The sequence below is a fragment of the Pyrus communis genome, chromosome 10, assembly GCF_041283825.1.
Source record: "Pyrus communis isolate YQ-2024b chromosome 10, ASM4128382v1, whole genome shotgun sequence".
NCBI classification, from domain to species: Eukaryota; Viridiplantae; Streptophyta; class Magnoliopsida; order Rosales; family Rosaceae; genus Pyrus; species Pyrus communis.
Window position 1 is genome coordinate 24,879,506 of NC_142574.1, and position 13,857 is coordinate 24,893,362.

General features: G+C 35.5%; 1 protein-coding gene and 1 long non-coding RNA gene across 4 annotated transcripts; both read left to right on the forward strand.

Moving 5' to 3' along the window:
- Positions 1-2,917: 2,917 nt before the first annotated feature.
- LOC137730150 (uncharacterized) lies at positions 2,918-5,877 on the forward strand. 3 transcript variants are annotated; one of them, XR_015951945.1, is made up of 5 exons: positions 2,919-3,187; positions 3,889-4,091; positions 4,240-4,523; positions 4,634-4,723; positions 5,122-5,877. It is a non-coding gene; the product is annotated as an uncharacterized LOC137730150 (long non-coding RNA). The 3 variants fall into 3 exon arrangements; XR_015951946.1 differs by having other exon boundaries at positions 2,918-3,187; positions 3,889-4,555; XR_011068086.2 differs by having other exon boundaries at positions 2,920-3,187; positions 3,889-4,523.
- A 4,635-nt stretch (positions 5,878-10,512) lies between these two features.
- On the forward strand, positions 10,513-12,954 carry LOC137729929 (style cell-cycle inhibitor 1). Its single transcript, XM_068468979.2, has 4 exons — positions 10,513-10,747; positions 11,038-11,154; positions 11,693-11,748; positions 12,512-12,954. Exons 1-4 carry the CDS (start codon positions 10,678-10,680, stop codon positions 12,743-12,745), a joined length of 477 nt encoding a protein of 158 aa, XP_068325080.2. The 5' UTR covers positions 10,513-10,677; the 3' UTR covers positions 12,746-12,954.
- The last annotated feature ends 903 nt before the right edge of the window (positions 12,955-13,857 follow it).

A 13,857-nucleotide genomic window follows, 5' to 3' on the forward strand; every position in this document is an offset into this window, starting at 1 on the left:
TTGGACGGCCAATATCACACATACATATGAAACAGATGCAGCATTTCAGCTTACTTTACATCAAAAAGTAGTTTGGTTCACTGAACAAGTACATGTACTTGTACAATAACTAATGCTATAGAAAAAGAATTTTGTGCGCTTGTATGTTAAGTGATAATGTTGAGTATGAGGGTACACTATGTTAGGAATGTCGGTACTACAAGATAGAGAATGCACAAAGTGAAGTAGAAAATGGACATAAAAAATTTATGTGGTTCGGCAATTTATGTCTACGTCCACGAAACAAGGATCAATCTTCACTATATGAAAAAGATGAGTACAACAAGAGTAGTCTTACAAAGCCAAAGACAAGACTTGATGGATACAAGAAAGTATAACACACACTTTCTATTACTCTAAACTTCATTCACACAATGTGTAGTGGAATACTCTTACTCTCACTCTTGGAGTGGAACTCTAGCTTTGGACTTGATCCTTTTCTACTCACTTCTTTCTTGATTGGTTACATCACTACAACATCACACCAATATTTATAGGTGAGGGCTTGCCATTCTACTAGTTTCTAGTTCCTTCTACAAACTAGAACTAGTTTCTAGTATATTCTACAAGCCTCTAACTTAGATAATTCTAAACTAGCCACAAAATTGTAGCTTCTAGATCTTTCCATTTGCAACCAGGGAAGCTAGTACTTTCTAGCTTCTTCCACCAACTTAATAACTTGCTAGCATTGTCTGCTCCAGCCACCTCACTTGCTTACTAGAATAATCTAGAACATTCATCATGGGCTGGATCATATACCAACACAATATTGTTAAGAAAAAGTGAGTAGAAACATAGCGCTAGTAGGCTAGGTAAGGTTAGTAGTTAGGAAGATGGGAATTTGTATGGATTAAACTCGTATTAAGGTGCATATATATAGTTATTTTTTGATATTGCCAAAAAAGGTCATCTGCACAATATTATTAAAATTTGGTATGTGTTTAAAAGTGAAAAGAATATATATATATATATATATATATATGTATGTATGTATGTATGTATGTATGTATGTATGTATGTATGTATGTATGTATGTATATATTATGAGTAACTAGCTATCACAATTAAATGCCAACACTTGTGCCAATCAACACTATCATATGACATGTACAATCTGGTACAAAGTTTTTTCTCAACATTCCAACAGTCCCCTTCTTATCTGAATTTCAGCCACACTGGGAGTCAAATTACTTGTAATCATTAGTTAACCTAAAATTGACCCAGAAATCAACTTTAACTGCACCAAGCGTTGAGTAAAGAGAGAATTATTATTACTTTTTTATTGCTAATAATTAGCTGTTGTTAATTGTGAAGCTTAATCTACTCCCTAATTTTGTTAATGTAGATAATACCATTTGTTAAAAATAAAAATAAAAATTAGCTGCTGTTATAATTCTTATTGTCAAGTGGATGATTAAGGTCCTCGAGGGGTTGGTGCATTGGTCCAATTAAATTCAAAACCAGTATTTTCTAACTGTATGACTAATTATCTTAGTGGGTAGTTGATAATTTCCACTTACTCCAACTAGCTTGACATATTTCCTTCATTTCCAGCTCCTCGAAGGAATTTAGGACAAATACAAGTAGGAAATAGAGTCAAAGTCTATGAGCTGAATCAGTAGCTACAACTGATCGAGCAAAACCCTTTTTTGTCTCTGAAGAAAAGTACACACACGATTATCAATCCAGTCGTGCGGGATTGTAAACAATTTGAAAGAATTTTGGGACAGCTAAAATATCTCAAAGTTGAAATTTATGAAACATGAAATAATCAACATTAGAAGTTTATTGGTTTTGTTGTGTCAGTTCCGCTAGTATTGTGGCCTCGCTGTTTTAGCAGTAGCATGATGCTGTCTCGCTGTTTAATTTAGTGGTGGCTTCGATGCTTGATTTCTCGCGTCTCTATTGACGTTGGAGCAAGTTATACCGTTTGCACCTAGTTCTTCTGTGTGGTAGTCATGTAAGGGTTTTACCTCATTTGTTAGCTGTGCAAATTATATTCAAATCTAGAAATTGGTTACGGGAGAATATATACTCTTGTAAATTTGTTGTGTTAATGAAATATCTCTTTATTGTTGCTTGTCAAAGAAAAAAAAGTGGTTTATCTTTATAAAATGATTTACGATCACACTCACCCTATACCCCCTTGTTTTAGCTGTGAGATTGAACAAATAAAAAAAGAATCAATGATTATAATTAAGAGAAGTGTGCAGGAGGTGGAAAAAGAAAAAAAAAAGCGTATAGAAATCACTTTCCTAATTTTTTTTTTTTGTTAATATTAGGTATTCGCTATTCATTCTTGCAGCAATCCAACCTAATGGTTCATGGTGGTGTTGGATGAATTGTAGACCTAGCAAATCCTATTTTTAATCTCATTCTATGCAAAACAAACTTAACATTGTTATATTATAGAAAAGTTATACTTGTTTGGTACACATGATTGGATAAAATAGAAATGGAGGCCTCTCAAATTTCAAGGTATATTGAGGGTGGAAGTGAATAAATTTTTATTTGGCCGGGATTAGAAGAGGACTAGCTATGAAAGAAATTATCTCTTCTAATCCTACTATTTTAACGAGGATTGTAACGAATAAGTTTTTTTTTTTGTAAGTAATTCATCTTCTATTCTTTAGATGGTCATAATTTTATAATTTCTCCCATCAACATACCTTAAATTTTGAAGGTAATCCATTCCAATCAAATTTATGTGTTCCAAACGAGTCATTCATTATATTCTTAAGAAATTGAAATAAATTTTAAACGAGCCATTGTTTTCTTCAAGACCAAAGAAATAAAGAGAACCAATGTTACGCAAGAGTCAGCCCAGCTTAAGGCCCAACAAAAACGGGTCAATTATATTCAAACCGGTCGGCAACCCGTTTTGGGTTAAACACCTCCCCCTGGATTCGTCTTTCAATTTGGCGTTTCTCAACTCCCGCCTCCGGTCCCTCCGCCATCTGCAATGGGGGAAATCAACGAGCTCGCGTTCCCAGAGGACGAAGAAGGAAGCAGAGTGTTTAGGCAGCTGAAAGCATACTGCTTTGAGCTTCTAGCTTTTCCAAAACCCTAAGAAGCACCCCTCTGCTCTCTCTTCTCTGCACCATTTTCTTCGCCAGTCTCCGCCTCATGCTCTCCAGCCATCCTTCGAGTAACCACTTCAACCTCTCTGTAAATTTTTCTTCTTTGCCTTAAATTGCATTCTTTATATGTGTGTGTACTTGTACTTATGTATATGAATATATATGTATATAGGTGTCGTTATATATGCTTGCATGTATAGGTATATTACACTAGGGGTAAGCTTTGAGGGTTGGAATTGGATGAAGCATTCGTAACTTAATCGAGTTGCGTTAATAATTTTGAATTAAAGAGTGAATGCTTGTGTCTTTAAGGTTTAGTGATCGGTGCGATGTTCGAAGGTCGGGGGAATTGGTAGAGTGGAAGGTATTGGGTTGAATTATATTAAAAGAAACCAAAGTCCTCATCCCGATTGCACAGAACTTCGTGTTGGTATGGTTGAGCTATACTTGTTGGGTTAGTGTACACAAAGTCAAATTGTTTTTGAGTTTCTGGTATTGAAATTTGTTAAGTACTATATTGTGATATGATCCGAGGTGGCGGAGGAGCAAAATTCTCAGTTTTCCATTAGTGGACTCGGTGTCCCATTGTTCAAAGTCACAGTGAATGGCGGGTTCAACATTAAAGTTCCTAGTGATCCACACCCGAGGAAACATATTTTCATCACTTATGCTTGTCGTACAAATTTGCAAAAGAATTTCGAAATGCCAGTGTGTAAGTATGTATACATCAGTAAGCATTATTTCCTTGACATCGTTTTTCATCTTTCAGCTACACGTTGTTTCTGTTGCTGCTTCTATTGGATGCAGCTGTTGACTTGACTGTAGAACCCCAAAGAAGCTTGGTTCTGAAGAAAAACTTGCGAGTCATAAGGTCCTAAAAATGCCTCACAAAGTGAGTGATAGTGTTGCTGAAGGTTGCTTCAGTGCCTGGAAGAACTGCTCAAGAAGTGTAGTTTGGGATCTGTAGATCAGGTAAGTTCAATGCTGGCTGCCAAAGAAATGGCATGGTTTTTCCGTTAGTTCAAAATTGTTTTGTATGTTGTATTAGTTAGTTTGTTCCTGTGAATTATTGTCCTAGAAGGCAGTCTTCACATTTGAAGCACAATAATATCCTTTGCAGTTGGTTTTAGTTCTGAAGAAGTTGACTTATGGGGCTTTGCTTTCTCCATCTGATGCATCAGAAGAGTTTCGCGAAGGAATTTTTAAGTGTTTCGGGGAACTGCTTCTGAATTTATTTCCATGCTTTGATGATTCTTGTGCATGTAAATTGTAAACAAATATTTGGTGTACTTATGCTTTTAGAATACAGAGACATGAAAGCTCCACTCAGTAGAACTTCAAAGTATGATTCAGAACCAGATGAATGTTTGCTTGCATTTCTACAGTCAAAGACTGCTTCTGCAGGTGTTGGACAGTGGCTATCACTTCTTCTCAAAGTATGTTAAGTTGTGACAGTTGATTATTCTATAGCTTTAAATTTTTCTTATGTTACTCCTTTGGGGTTTTATGAATAGGCTGCAGATAATGAGGCTGCATGAGGACATCTAGGTAATGTAAAGCTTCGGATTGAAGCCTTTATGACGCTACGTGTGCTTGTTGCTAAGGTAATCTTGTGAAATCATGTAGGTTCTAACTTTTGTGGCAATGATTCCTTAAATTTGACTTTGGGTTTCCTTTGTTTCTTCCCCTCCTTCATTTCACAAAGTTCTGACCATGAGAAAGGCTTAAATACTATCTTTGACACTTTATGAATCAATTGGTGTACTGAATAAGAATCAAATTATGCCAGTGGTGCGTGATCATTCTTTCCCTTACCTATTTTCCTTAGCCCATAGGCGTATCATCATTTTTACTTACTCTATTCCTTTTGTGACTTGGATGACTCTGTTGTTGGCGGCTTGATGTGCTTTAAGATCTTAACCAAGAATTTGTCAACAGACGAGAGTGATCTGATTTTGTGGATCCTTTTAATGCACTACTATTGTTGCATGTTGGTTTGCAGGCTGATGGAAGATGTTTATGTTTGGTGAGCAATGTAGTGCAAATTTGTGGGGGAGGTTTCTTTCACAACATTTCGGCACTGATGGCTCCCACTTCTGGAAACTTCTATCTACTTCCCCATTCCATAGAAAGCCCAACTTGAAAGAGGAAAGAATCCCTCTGCAACTTCCTTACAGAAGCACTTCCAGTTCTTCAGAGGAGTCCATGGCTGAAACTTCTAATCTGAAAGTCCAGGTTGCGGTGCTCAACATGATTGCAGAATTGTCCTGAAATGGAAGGAGTGCTTCAGCACTGGAAGTTGTCCTCAAGAAGGTCGTCTCATGGTAGGGATACCTTGTAGTGGGGTGGTTGGCCTGCATCCGTCAATGCCCTTCAAGGCCTTGCATCTATCGACGCTGATCTCATTTGGCTTCTTCTAGCTGACATTTACTACTCAATGAAGAAAAAAAACGTGCCATCACGTCCTACGTCCAGCATACCTGAAATCTCCGAAATTCTTGCCCTGCCCTCGTCTCTGAAAGAGTACCTTAACGTGCAGTATGGAGGGCAGAGTTATGGTTTCGATATTGACTTAGATTCTGTAGAAATCGCTTTCAAGAAACTGCAGTCTCTGGTTTTTATTAAGCAAATGTAGGGTTAAAAAAATTCACGTTCTCATAGTTTATGTACAACAATTATTATGGTGGGCAGGAAGGCAATCACATTCCTTGCCGGAATTAGTCTCACAATTAACAAAGTAAGAAGCTTTTTATGGACATATCCCTCTTTCTATTATTGCTCCTCTCCGTAACTAAAATCATCCTGAAAATTAACATTAATCCACCTCCAAAAAGTAACACAACTGAAAATTCACAATCAATACAAACGAAAAATTAAAACCCAACTACATAAGGCGGCAGTTGCAAAAACAGAATTCAGTCTTTAAATTCTCCAACAATTAATCTTGTAATCATATTAAAAAGTTACAAACAACATCTTTGCTGGCAATCAATGGAGAGAACGAGAGGGGTTTACTTGCAAAAACACTCCGACGCTCAAGTTAGTGATTGATTGGGAATTATTTTTTCTTTGAACAAATGAATTTGATTTAACCATAGCTACAACGGATGTTTTATAATTGTTTGAGATATTAATTACACTAAAATTGAGCGAAATTGTGTACCTTTTTCTCTCCATTTTCAGGTAAGCAAGTTGAATTCTATCAATTAGTGGATAAACATTTCTACACATGCATCGAAATGGTTGAAGGAAATACAAATATTACAGCCAAATTTTTACCACAAAAAGAAACTAAAAAGTTTAGAAATAAAAAGCGGCCAGTAAAAACCTAAACTCAAAACAAAATTAAAAAACTCGAACCGAAGAATAAAATCATCCGCATCATGCAACAGAATTTTGGAAAGAAAAAAAGAACTGAAAATCCACACTAATCGCACCCACGAATAAACCCTAATGAAATTTTAAATAAACAAAAGACAGAGATGAAAAGAAAAAAGAAAACAAACAAACGTAGATTAATCTTTAAGCATCACACAAATGCAGGAAGTATAAAACTTTTAGCAATTCTGCCAAACTCAACCCTGCTGAGATTATAAAAACAAAAAAGAATAATTTCAACCAAATCCGAAACGATTGATAACATCAACTGTATGATGGACACATAAATAAAAATCCCAGCTATATTGTCTGCTATTTATGAGAAGGGTTTGTATAGGAAATATAAAGTCGCTTTAGAGCACAGAATATATAAAGAAAGAAAAATATAATGAAACATTGATTTCAAGAAAAAAAAATATCACAAGAAGCAAATACATTGACAAGAAAAAAGCTATCTAGGAATCAGAAAACACATACCAGCAAATATGCATGGCTTCTAACCTTTGGTATCCATGTTTTTGCGTACGTCAAAGTCACCGCATAGAGCAGCTGCATTCGAGGCATTCGAGGTTTTGTGGCGCTTCTTAATTTCTGAACTTAATCAAGCAAAGAAGCACCAAAAAACCTTGAATGTTGCTGCTCTGGTGATTCCGTATGCTTGCTGCTCGATCTGGTGATTGTATACCATGGTTATGATCCTTGCTATTGCATTTTCCTAGTTCAAGCTTAATTAATTAGAGCTTATAAATTATATTCAATGAATCAATGGTTAAGTTATACAAAACAGGCAACGTGTAGTTTAGAAAGCATAAAGATAGTTTGTTGTGTGCTCTCCACACCACTTTGTATTTTTATCATAAAGTCACTGCCTTCCCAGAACAAGTATATACTAATCTATGGGGATGCTCTAGTTGTCAGCCAAAAGGCCAAGAAAATTATATCTTTAGTCTAGGCTACCGACTTTAACTTAGATTTATCTTTTGGGCAAGCGTGAAGCGCTGATTTTGTTCCTAAATCCCAAAAAATTGAATTCAAAAGAAAAAAATTGCATAAATTGATTCGTACTTTAATTGGAGGATTCAAAATTCGAAATCACCATCCTTCGGTCAGGAAGAGCGCATGTTTTTCTCTATGAAAGCGTCTTAGAATTTTAGCTAGAATGAACATAAGATAAAGATTGTGTGATAGTAGGGTTTGATATGGGATGATAGGGATTCATTATTGAGTGGGTATAGTGACAAATTTTAATTTTGTAGTTAATTTCATCTTGTACTTGATTGCAATTATACAATAGGGTTAAAAAGACAATTCACATTTAAAATTTAAGTTGGGTGTAGCAAGAGTTTATATGAGTTCAAATAAAATTTCCCATAACCCTCATGTGCCAAATGTGCTCGCTGTCTGCTTTCCTATGGAGTACTTATAAGATATTGCCTCTCCTTGAGGAGCTGGTACGCATACGATAGCTTGATGTTGATAGATCTTGAAGATCATAATTCCCTTCTGATTATCTGGAAAACATACTATTTATTTGCATGCTTAGTTCAGGTTTTTCGTTGTGAAGTCAACTCCTCTATTGTTTAACATGGAGTGTTGGGTTTAGTTTGTGAAATTGTACTGCTAATGACGTGGTCCTGTAATGCAGATGCGCTCTGTATCTCTGGAGCTCGAGATTCTTGGCAGGCATCAGCATCCTGAATTGACAATTCCCTTTTTAAAGGTCATTTTTGTACCATTCTGAGCATCCTGTTATATCGTTAGTCCATTTATTTGGTTTTTGGTTTCAATTTTACCGGGAGCTGTAGTTGTGTTTTGCACAGTATTCCTACCTACTTGCCCCTTATATTATTTCTTTTTTTCTCTTTAGGAGGTAGCAGAAAGTTCCAAGGCGTCAAAGCGTGAGGCTTGTTCATTGCGATCCAGGCAGTCTTATTTGTTGGATATCAAGGCTAGTATATCTGTTTAATTATTTTGATTGGTGTTGAAATTGTGATCTTTTCTTCTTTTTTCATGCAATTACTGTTGAGGTTTATAGTCTAAATATTTTTATGATCTATCTCTCAACTCAGCCAGTCATTGAGGTAGAATTTGAAAATAAACTCCAAGCATTTTGTAAATTTGTAATCCTCTGTCATATATTTTTCTTGGCACTGGAGGCATTTTCTTTCAAAATTTATGTCGATATATCCTAAGATGTAAGTAATAACGCCGAACCTGTAGCTTGTTTAATAATATATGCATGTAGAGCAACTGGAGAGCATTTTGTTTAAGCTGAATGATTCAAAAGAGATATAGACGCACAGTTGGAGCTACTGCCGGTCATGTATTATGGGTGCAACCCCTCTACTTGCTTCAGCATGGCAAGCAGCCTGTCTGGTGGCCTTGGATATAATCGAGGTAATTTTCTGCTCCAACTTTTTTCTGACATTTTCCTTTCCGCAAGCAGCTTGAAGTGAGATTATAAATCGTGATATGGCTACTGTCTAGTAATCAAATACATTTTTCTTGTCGATCCACTGATGAATGAAAATTTTCTTGTCCACTTTTTTGGTCTGTATATGAAGGATTGGGTTATATCTTTGGCAAAAGTAGAAGAGGCTTATCGCCACGAGAGAGTTACTAAGGAAGCAACTGAAGAAGCGATTCAATCATATTTGTTATATCATCTCCAAGATGCATTTGATATCCATCCTTTTGCTGTAATATTTGTATTTCATTCAACTTGCTCAGATGGTCATGTACAAATTTTTTGATGTAATGTTTCTTATTTTTTAATGAGCACACACCATGCCCATGATAGAGTTATACTTTGCATATATAGCCAATTAACTCACCTGAAAAGGAATTCTACTGCAACTAAAATCTGCAAATACTCACTAACTTAAGCGTCATTCGTTTTTTACAAGAAACTTTTCGTTGCAAGCAAAGATGTTGTTTGTAACTTTTTGTATGATTACAAGATTACTTGTTGGAGAATTAAAAGATCCGAATGTCTATACAGGTTTTTACACTCTCTCATTTTATGATATTAAGAACCACTTATTTTATGATATCAAGAATTATTCACTTTACATCTTATTTTATTGCTGTACAATCAAGCACAAGCATGTATAAAAAATAAATCAAAGATTTTGCTTTTTTTTTTTTTTTTTTTTTTTTCATCTTCTATCCAAATCTGAATCCCTCAAACGCAACGTTATTCTTACCATTTAAATATTCCACAAATTCATATAGATCTTATACGGCATTTGAGGTATGCAACTTAGGTTCCATTTTGGTTTATTTTAGTATTATTTTTCTTCTTAAATTGCAGCAACTTTAATCCTTTCAAACCTTCACCGTAAACTACCCCTGATCCCTCCCATTGATCTGGCGTTTAGGTCAAAATACATTATTATTCCGGTGAAAGTTCAAGCCAAATGTCCATGAAGATGAAAAGAGAGAAACTTTATTTAAACTCATGCATTGTATCTCTCAACAAACAAACTTATGGTTTTAATGTAAATTGAGATTTTCATCATAATATATAATTACCATTAAAAACAAGATGCAATTAAAAATTAGAATTAAAATATATAAACAACAACCAAACCACCATGAATTCCCTTCAATCCAAGTTTCATTACAAAATAAAAAATAAATAAAACCTTCACCACTCTATCCCAAACCCTAAAATGCTTTTGCAGAGATAAAACAAAAAAAACTCTTACTGACTAATGGATGGTGATTTCAAATATTTAGAGCCTCCAAATTAGGCATGAGCTGATCTGGGTTGCTCGGGGATCTGTCATGCGTGATCCTATGACATGGTTTATCCAGTGGATCTTGTGACTGCTATTGCTCCAACATTCAATCAACGGATGATTTTAATTACCAATTTACAATGGTTCAGTTTTTTTGTCAATTGTGTGAGTATTTTTGTTAACACAAACTAAAATTAACACGGAAGAAGTTGTCACAAACAAATAAATTTACAAAAAAAAAATGATTGAAAACAAATAAATTTCAAGGAGGGCAAAGTTGTCAAATAACACTACGAAAAGGCTAGATGAGACTTGTCGTTAGAAGGACACTAAAATTTCCCAAAATATTATATATGTAAATTCCCGGGGTCGGTCGATGATCTTGGTCTCGGGCTTTCCTTGGTTCCTTTCTCCTTCTGTAATTCTCTGCAATTCAAATGGGAAGCGACCGGAAATCCGAGGAGAAGAAGAAGAGTAGGAAAAGGAGCACCTCTTCATCTTCCGAAGGTACGCAATTCTCTCTTTCCTTTCTCTCTCTCTCTCTCTCTCTCTCTCTCTCTCTCTCTCTCTCTCTGATTTGTCCAATTTCATAGCTTTTGTTGTTCTTGCTTAATTTCAACCGAGCCAAATAGCTATGTTATTTTCCAGTTGAGAGAGCATGGGACTTTGGATTTTCTCTCTTTCCCCAACATTTTCTCAGCAACCAAACAAGTTTTATTTCTCCAGGGTTTGCTTGAAAGTGTGTGCAATTTGTTCCTCAGAATATATATATTGAATTCTGTGTTTTCTTTTAACAGATGAGGGAAAAGGCAAGAGGCAGAGAACAGTAGAGGATGAGGACAGGAAGAGCAGAACGAGTGACAAGAAGGACAAGAAAAGGTCGCATAAGCACTCAAAACACCGTTCCGCTAAAGGTATATCGATACGTATCTGAGTCTCACACTAGTTTAAGATGGATTTTACTTCGTTAAATCGAACTTTGCAATACTTGTTAAAATTGAACTTTTTAGGATTCGGATATGGCTATGAGTACATTCACTTTGTTTTGACCTCAATCTGCTTGTATATAGGCCTAATAGTTAAATTGCGAAAAAGAAAATTATGTTTCAGTTAGCTTAGCAGTCCAATTAGCTTAATGGTTATTGGAATTCGTATGTTTTTACCAGACATGTACGGGCTTACTAGTTGAATAATCATGTAAATTGTGCTACAAGTTGAAGTCGAATTAGAGTAATGGCATTGTTAGTGGTTTATCGGGCACGTTCGGTGTTTGTAGAGTATGGGAAAACGTTGTTTCATCGAGTTGTTTTGACATTGAAAAAGTAAACACAAACCTAAGAGATTAAGTACATGCAAGTGCATTATTTGACTAACCATTGTAGCTTTTTTAGCCTATTGAGGATGAGGTTCTTTATGGGAAATTACTTATCACATTGACGTATTTTGCCTCAGAAAAGAAGACAAAGGATAAGCACAAAAGTAAACATCACAAAGGCGATCGCCTCTCGGTAAGCTTTCTCATCTCCAATCATGAATAAATATTTGGTGTTTGAAGTACTCTTATCTGTGAACTATATATAATATGGATTTTATATGTAACTATAAATCTTTACAGAAATAAAAGGACAAAGGGTCAAAACTTCTTGCAACAATTCTTTACAAAAAAAAATGTCAACCTGTCATTACATGTAATGTTATAAGTGCTTGAATATGTTAGCAGAAGTCCTCCATCCTTTGAGTAATTCGCCTCCTCTGAGTTACTGAAGAAGTGAGGCAATCACGTAATGTTAGGCTGAAGTTTGCGGAGATTCTCTAAAGTCGGCAAAAATTTGATTTCTATTATTTAGACCTCTTTGTTATTCTTGGTAATCTGTTTTAGCTTCAGATGAAAGAGCATCAAAAGTTTATGTTGTTTAATGGAATATACAGAAAATATGGGAACTTAGAGAGCGGCAATGGATAGTTTCCATGGATACCTACTTGTGATGTTCTAATGTAGAAACCAGAAAACAAGAGATCTAGTTTCAATATGCAGTTTTCGGTATCACTTGTCTTTTCTTGCAAGTTATATTTCGTAGGAAGTAGTGTCTTTAGTATTGTTTGGAAATGGTTTTTGATTGCACGCAAGAGTTTGCGGTGCTCAACCTATGGCATAAGGAATTGTCTGCTTTTTGATATTGATCACTTGATGGTCCTACTTATTATGGTGTTCAGTGTATCCGGTTCTTGAACATTGATTTTCTGATGGTTAGGATATCGTTTTTGTTGCAGAAAATTGACTTCCAGGAGCTGTCCACCGATGACTATTTCTTAAAGAACAATGAGTTCTCTATGTGGCTGAAAGAAGAGAAAGATGTGTTCTTCTCCGATCTTTCATCAGAGTCCGCACGCCAACTATTTGCAGACTTTGTGAAAGTTTGGAACAAACAAAAACTTGAGTCCAAGTACTACGAGGGGATCGCAAGCGGGCCCCGGTGTGCCCATGCGTGGAAAATTAAAGGGTGAAATGCAAGAGCAGTAGATGATCCGGCTTTACCTGTTTTGTGCTGGTTTTCGGTTAGGTTTTCCGTCTACAGAGGGATGGTTTTGGTGTGACTAAACATCACAAATATATAGCTTAATTTCATATGTGATTTCTTATTTGTAGCATGGTAAAAGAAAGGGTGTATCAAGATGAAGTAGTTGACACGGCATATGCAGTTTTAATCTTCATTGCCCTACATGGCATCCGTAGATTGAGCTCGAGCTTGTTGCACTAATGAGCCGAGTCTGGCCGTGCTTAGCTCGAGCTCACTTTAGAGGAGCCGAGTTGAACCAATTTCAAGCTCGGGAGAATGTATCCAAGCTTGATCCATTTTGAAAATCAATTTAATTAACAATCAAACAATCAATTCGACCAAAGTTAGAAATTGACGCAATGTTTATAAAGTCTTAAAATTGAGACTTCATGGTCTAACTTGAAAATCATGTGAAATGTAGTTAGCTCAAATAAATTCGTGTCAAGGGCGGCCGGCCTTAGTTTTGAGAGAGTTTTAACGAAACATTTCTGGTATTGTTCATTTTTAACAAAAAATCACATTTTTACCTTTTCCTGGTACTATTCACTACAACTTTATTTGTCATTTTTCATTAAAACTAAAGTTTTTTTTTTTATTTTTTATTTTTTTTACTTTTCCTTGGTTTTAATAGGACCTCTGAATTGTATAGTGCTTTGAAAAACAACATTTTAAGATATTTTGTTACATTTCCGTCCTTGTAATTTCGTTTTTTTTTTTTTTTTTTTTTGGTCAAATGAAAACTTCATTAAAGACCCAAAGATGGGCAACAAGTACAAACAAAGGCAATGATAGCCCAAAATAAAAAAGAGAGTCCAATGGATACAAACTAAACAACAACAGAATATGATCTAGACAATCAAACTTCGGTTGACCATTAAAAATTGTCAATGAAGTTGACTTTTCCATCCATTCGTGTGTACATGTTCTTTTATAAAAAAGCCGACGTGGAAAAGAAATTTCCGTCATTTGACAGAACTAACGGTTGTAACACAACGAAATTACAAGGATGAAAATGCAACAGAAAAATCTACAGGGTCAGTGTCCAAAATAAAAAAACTA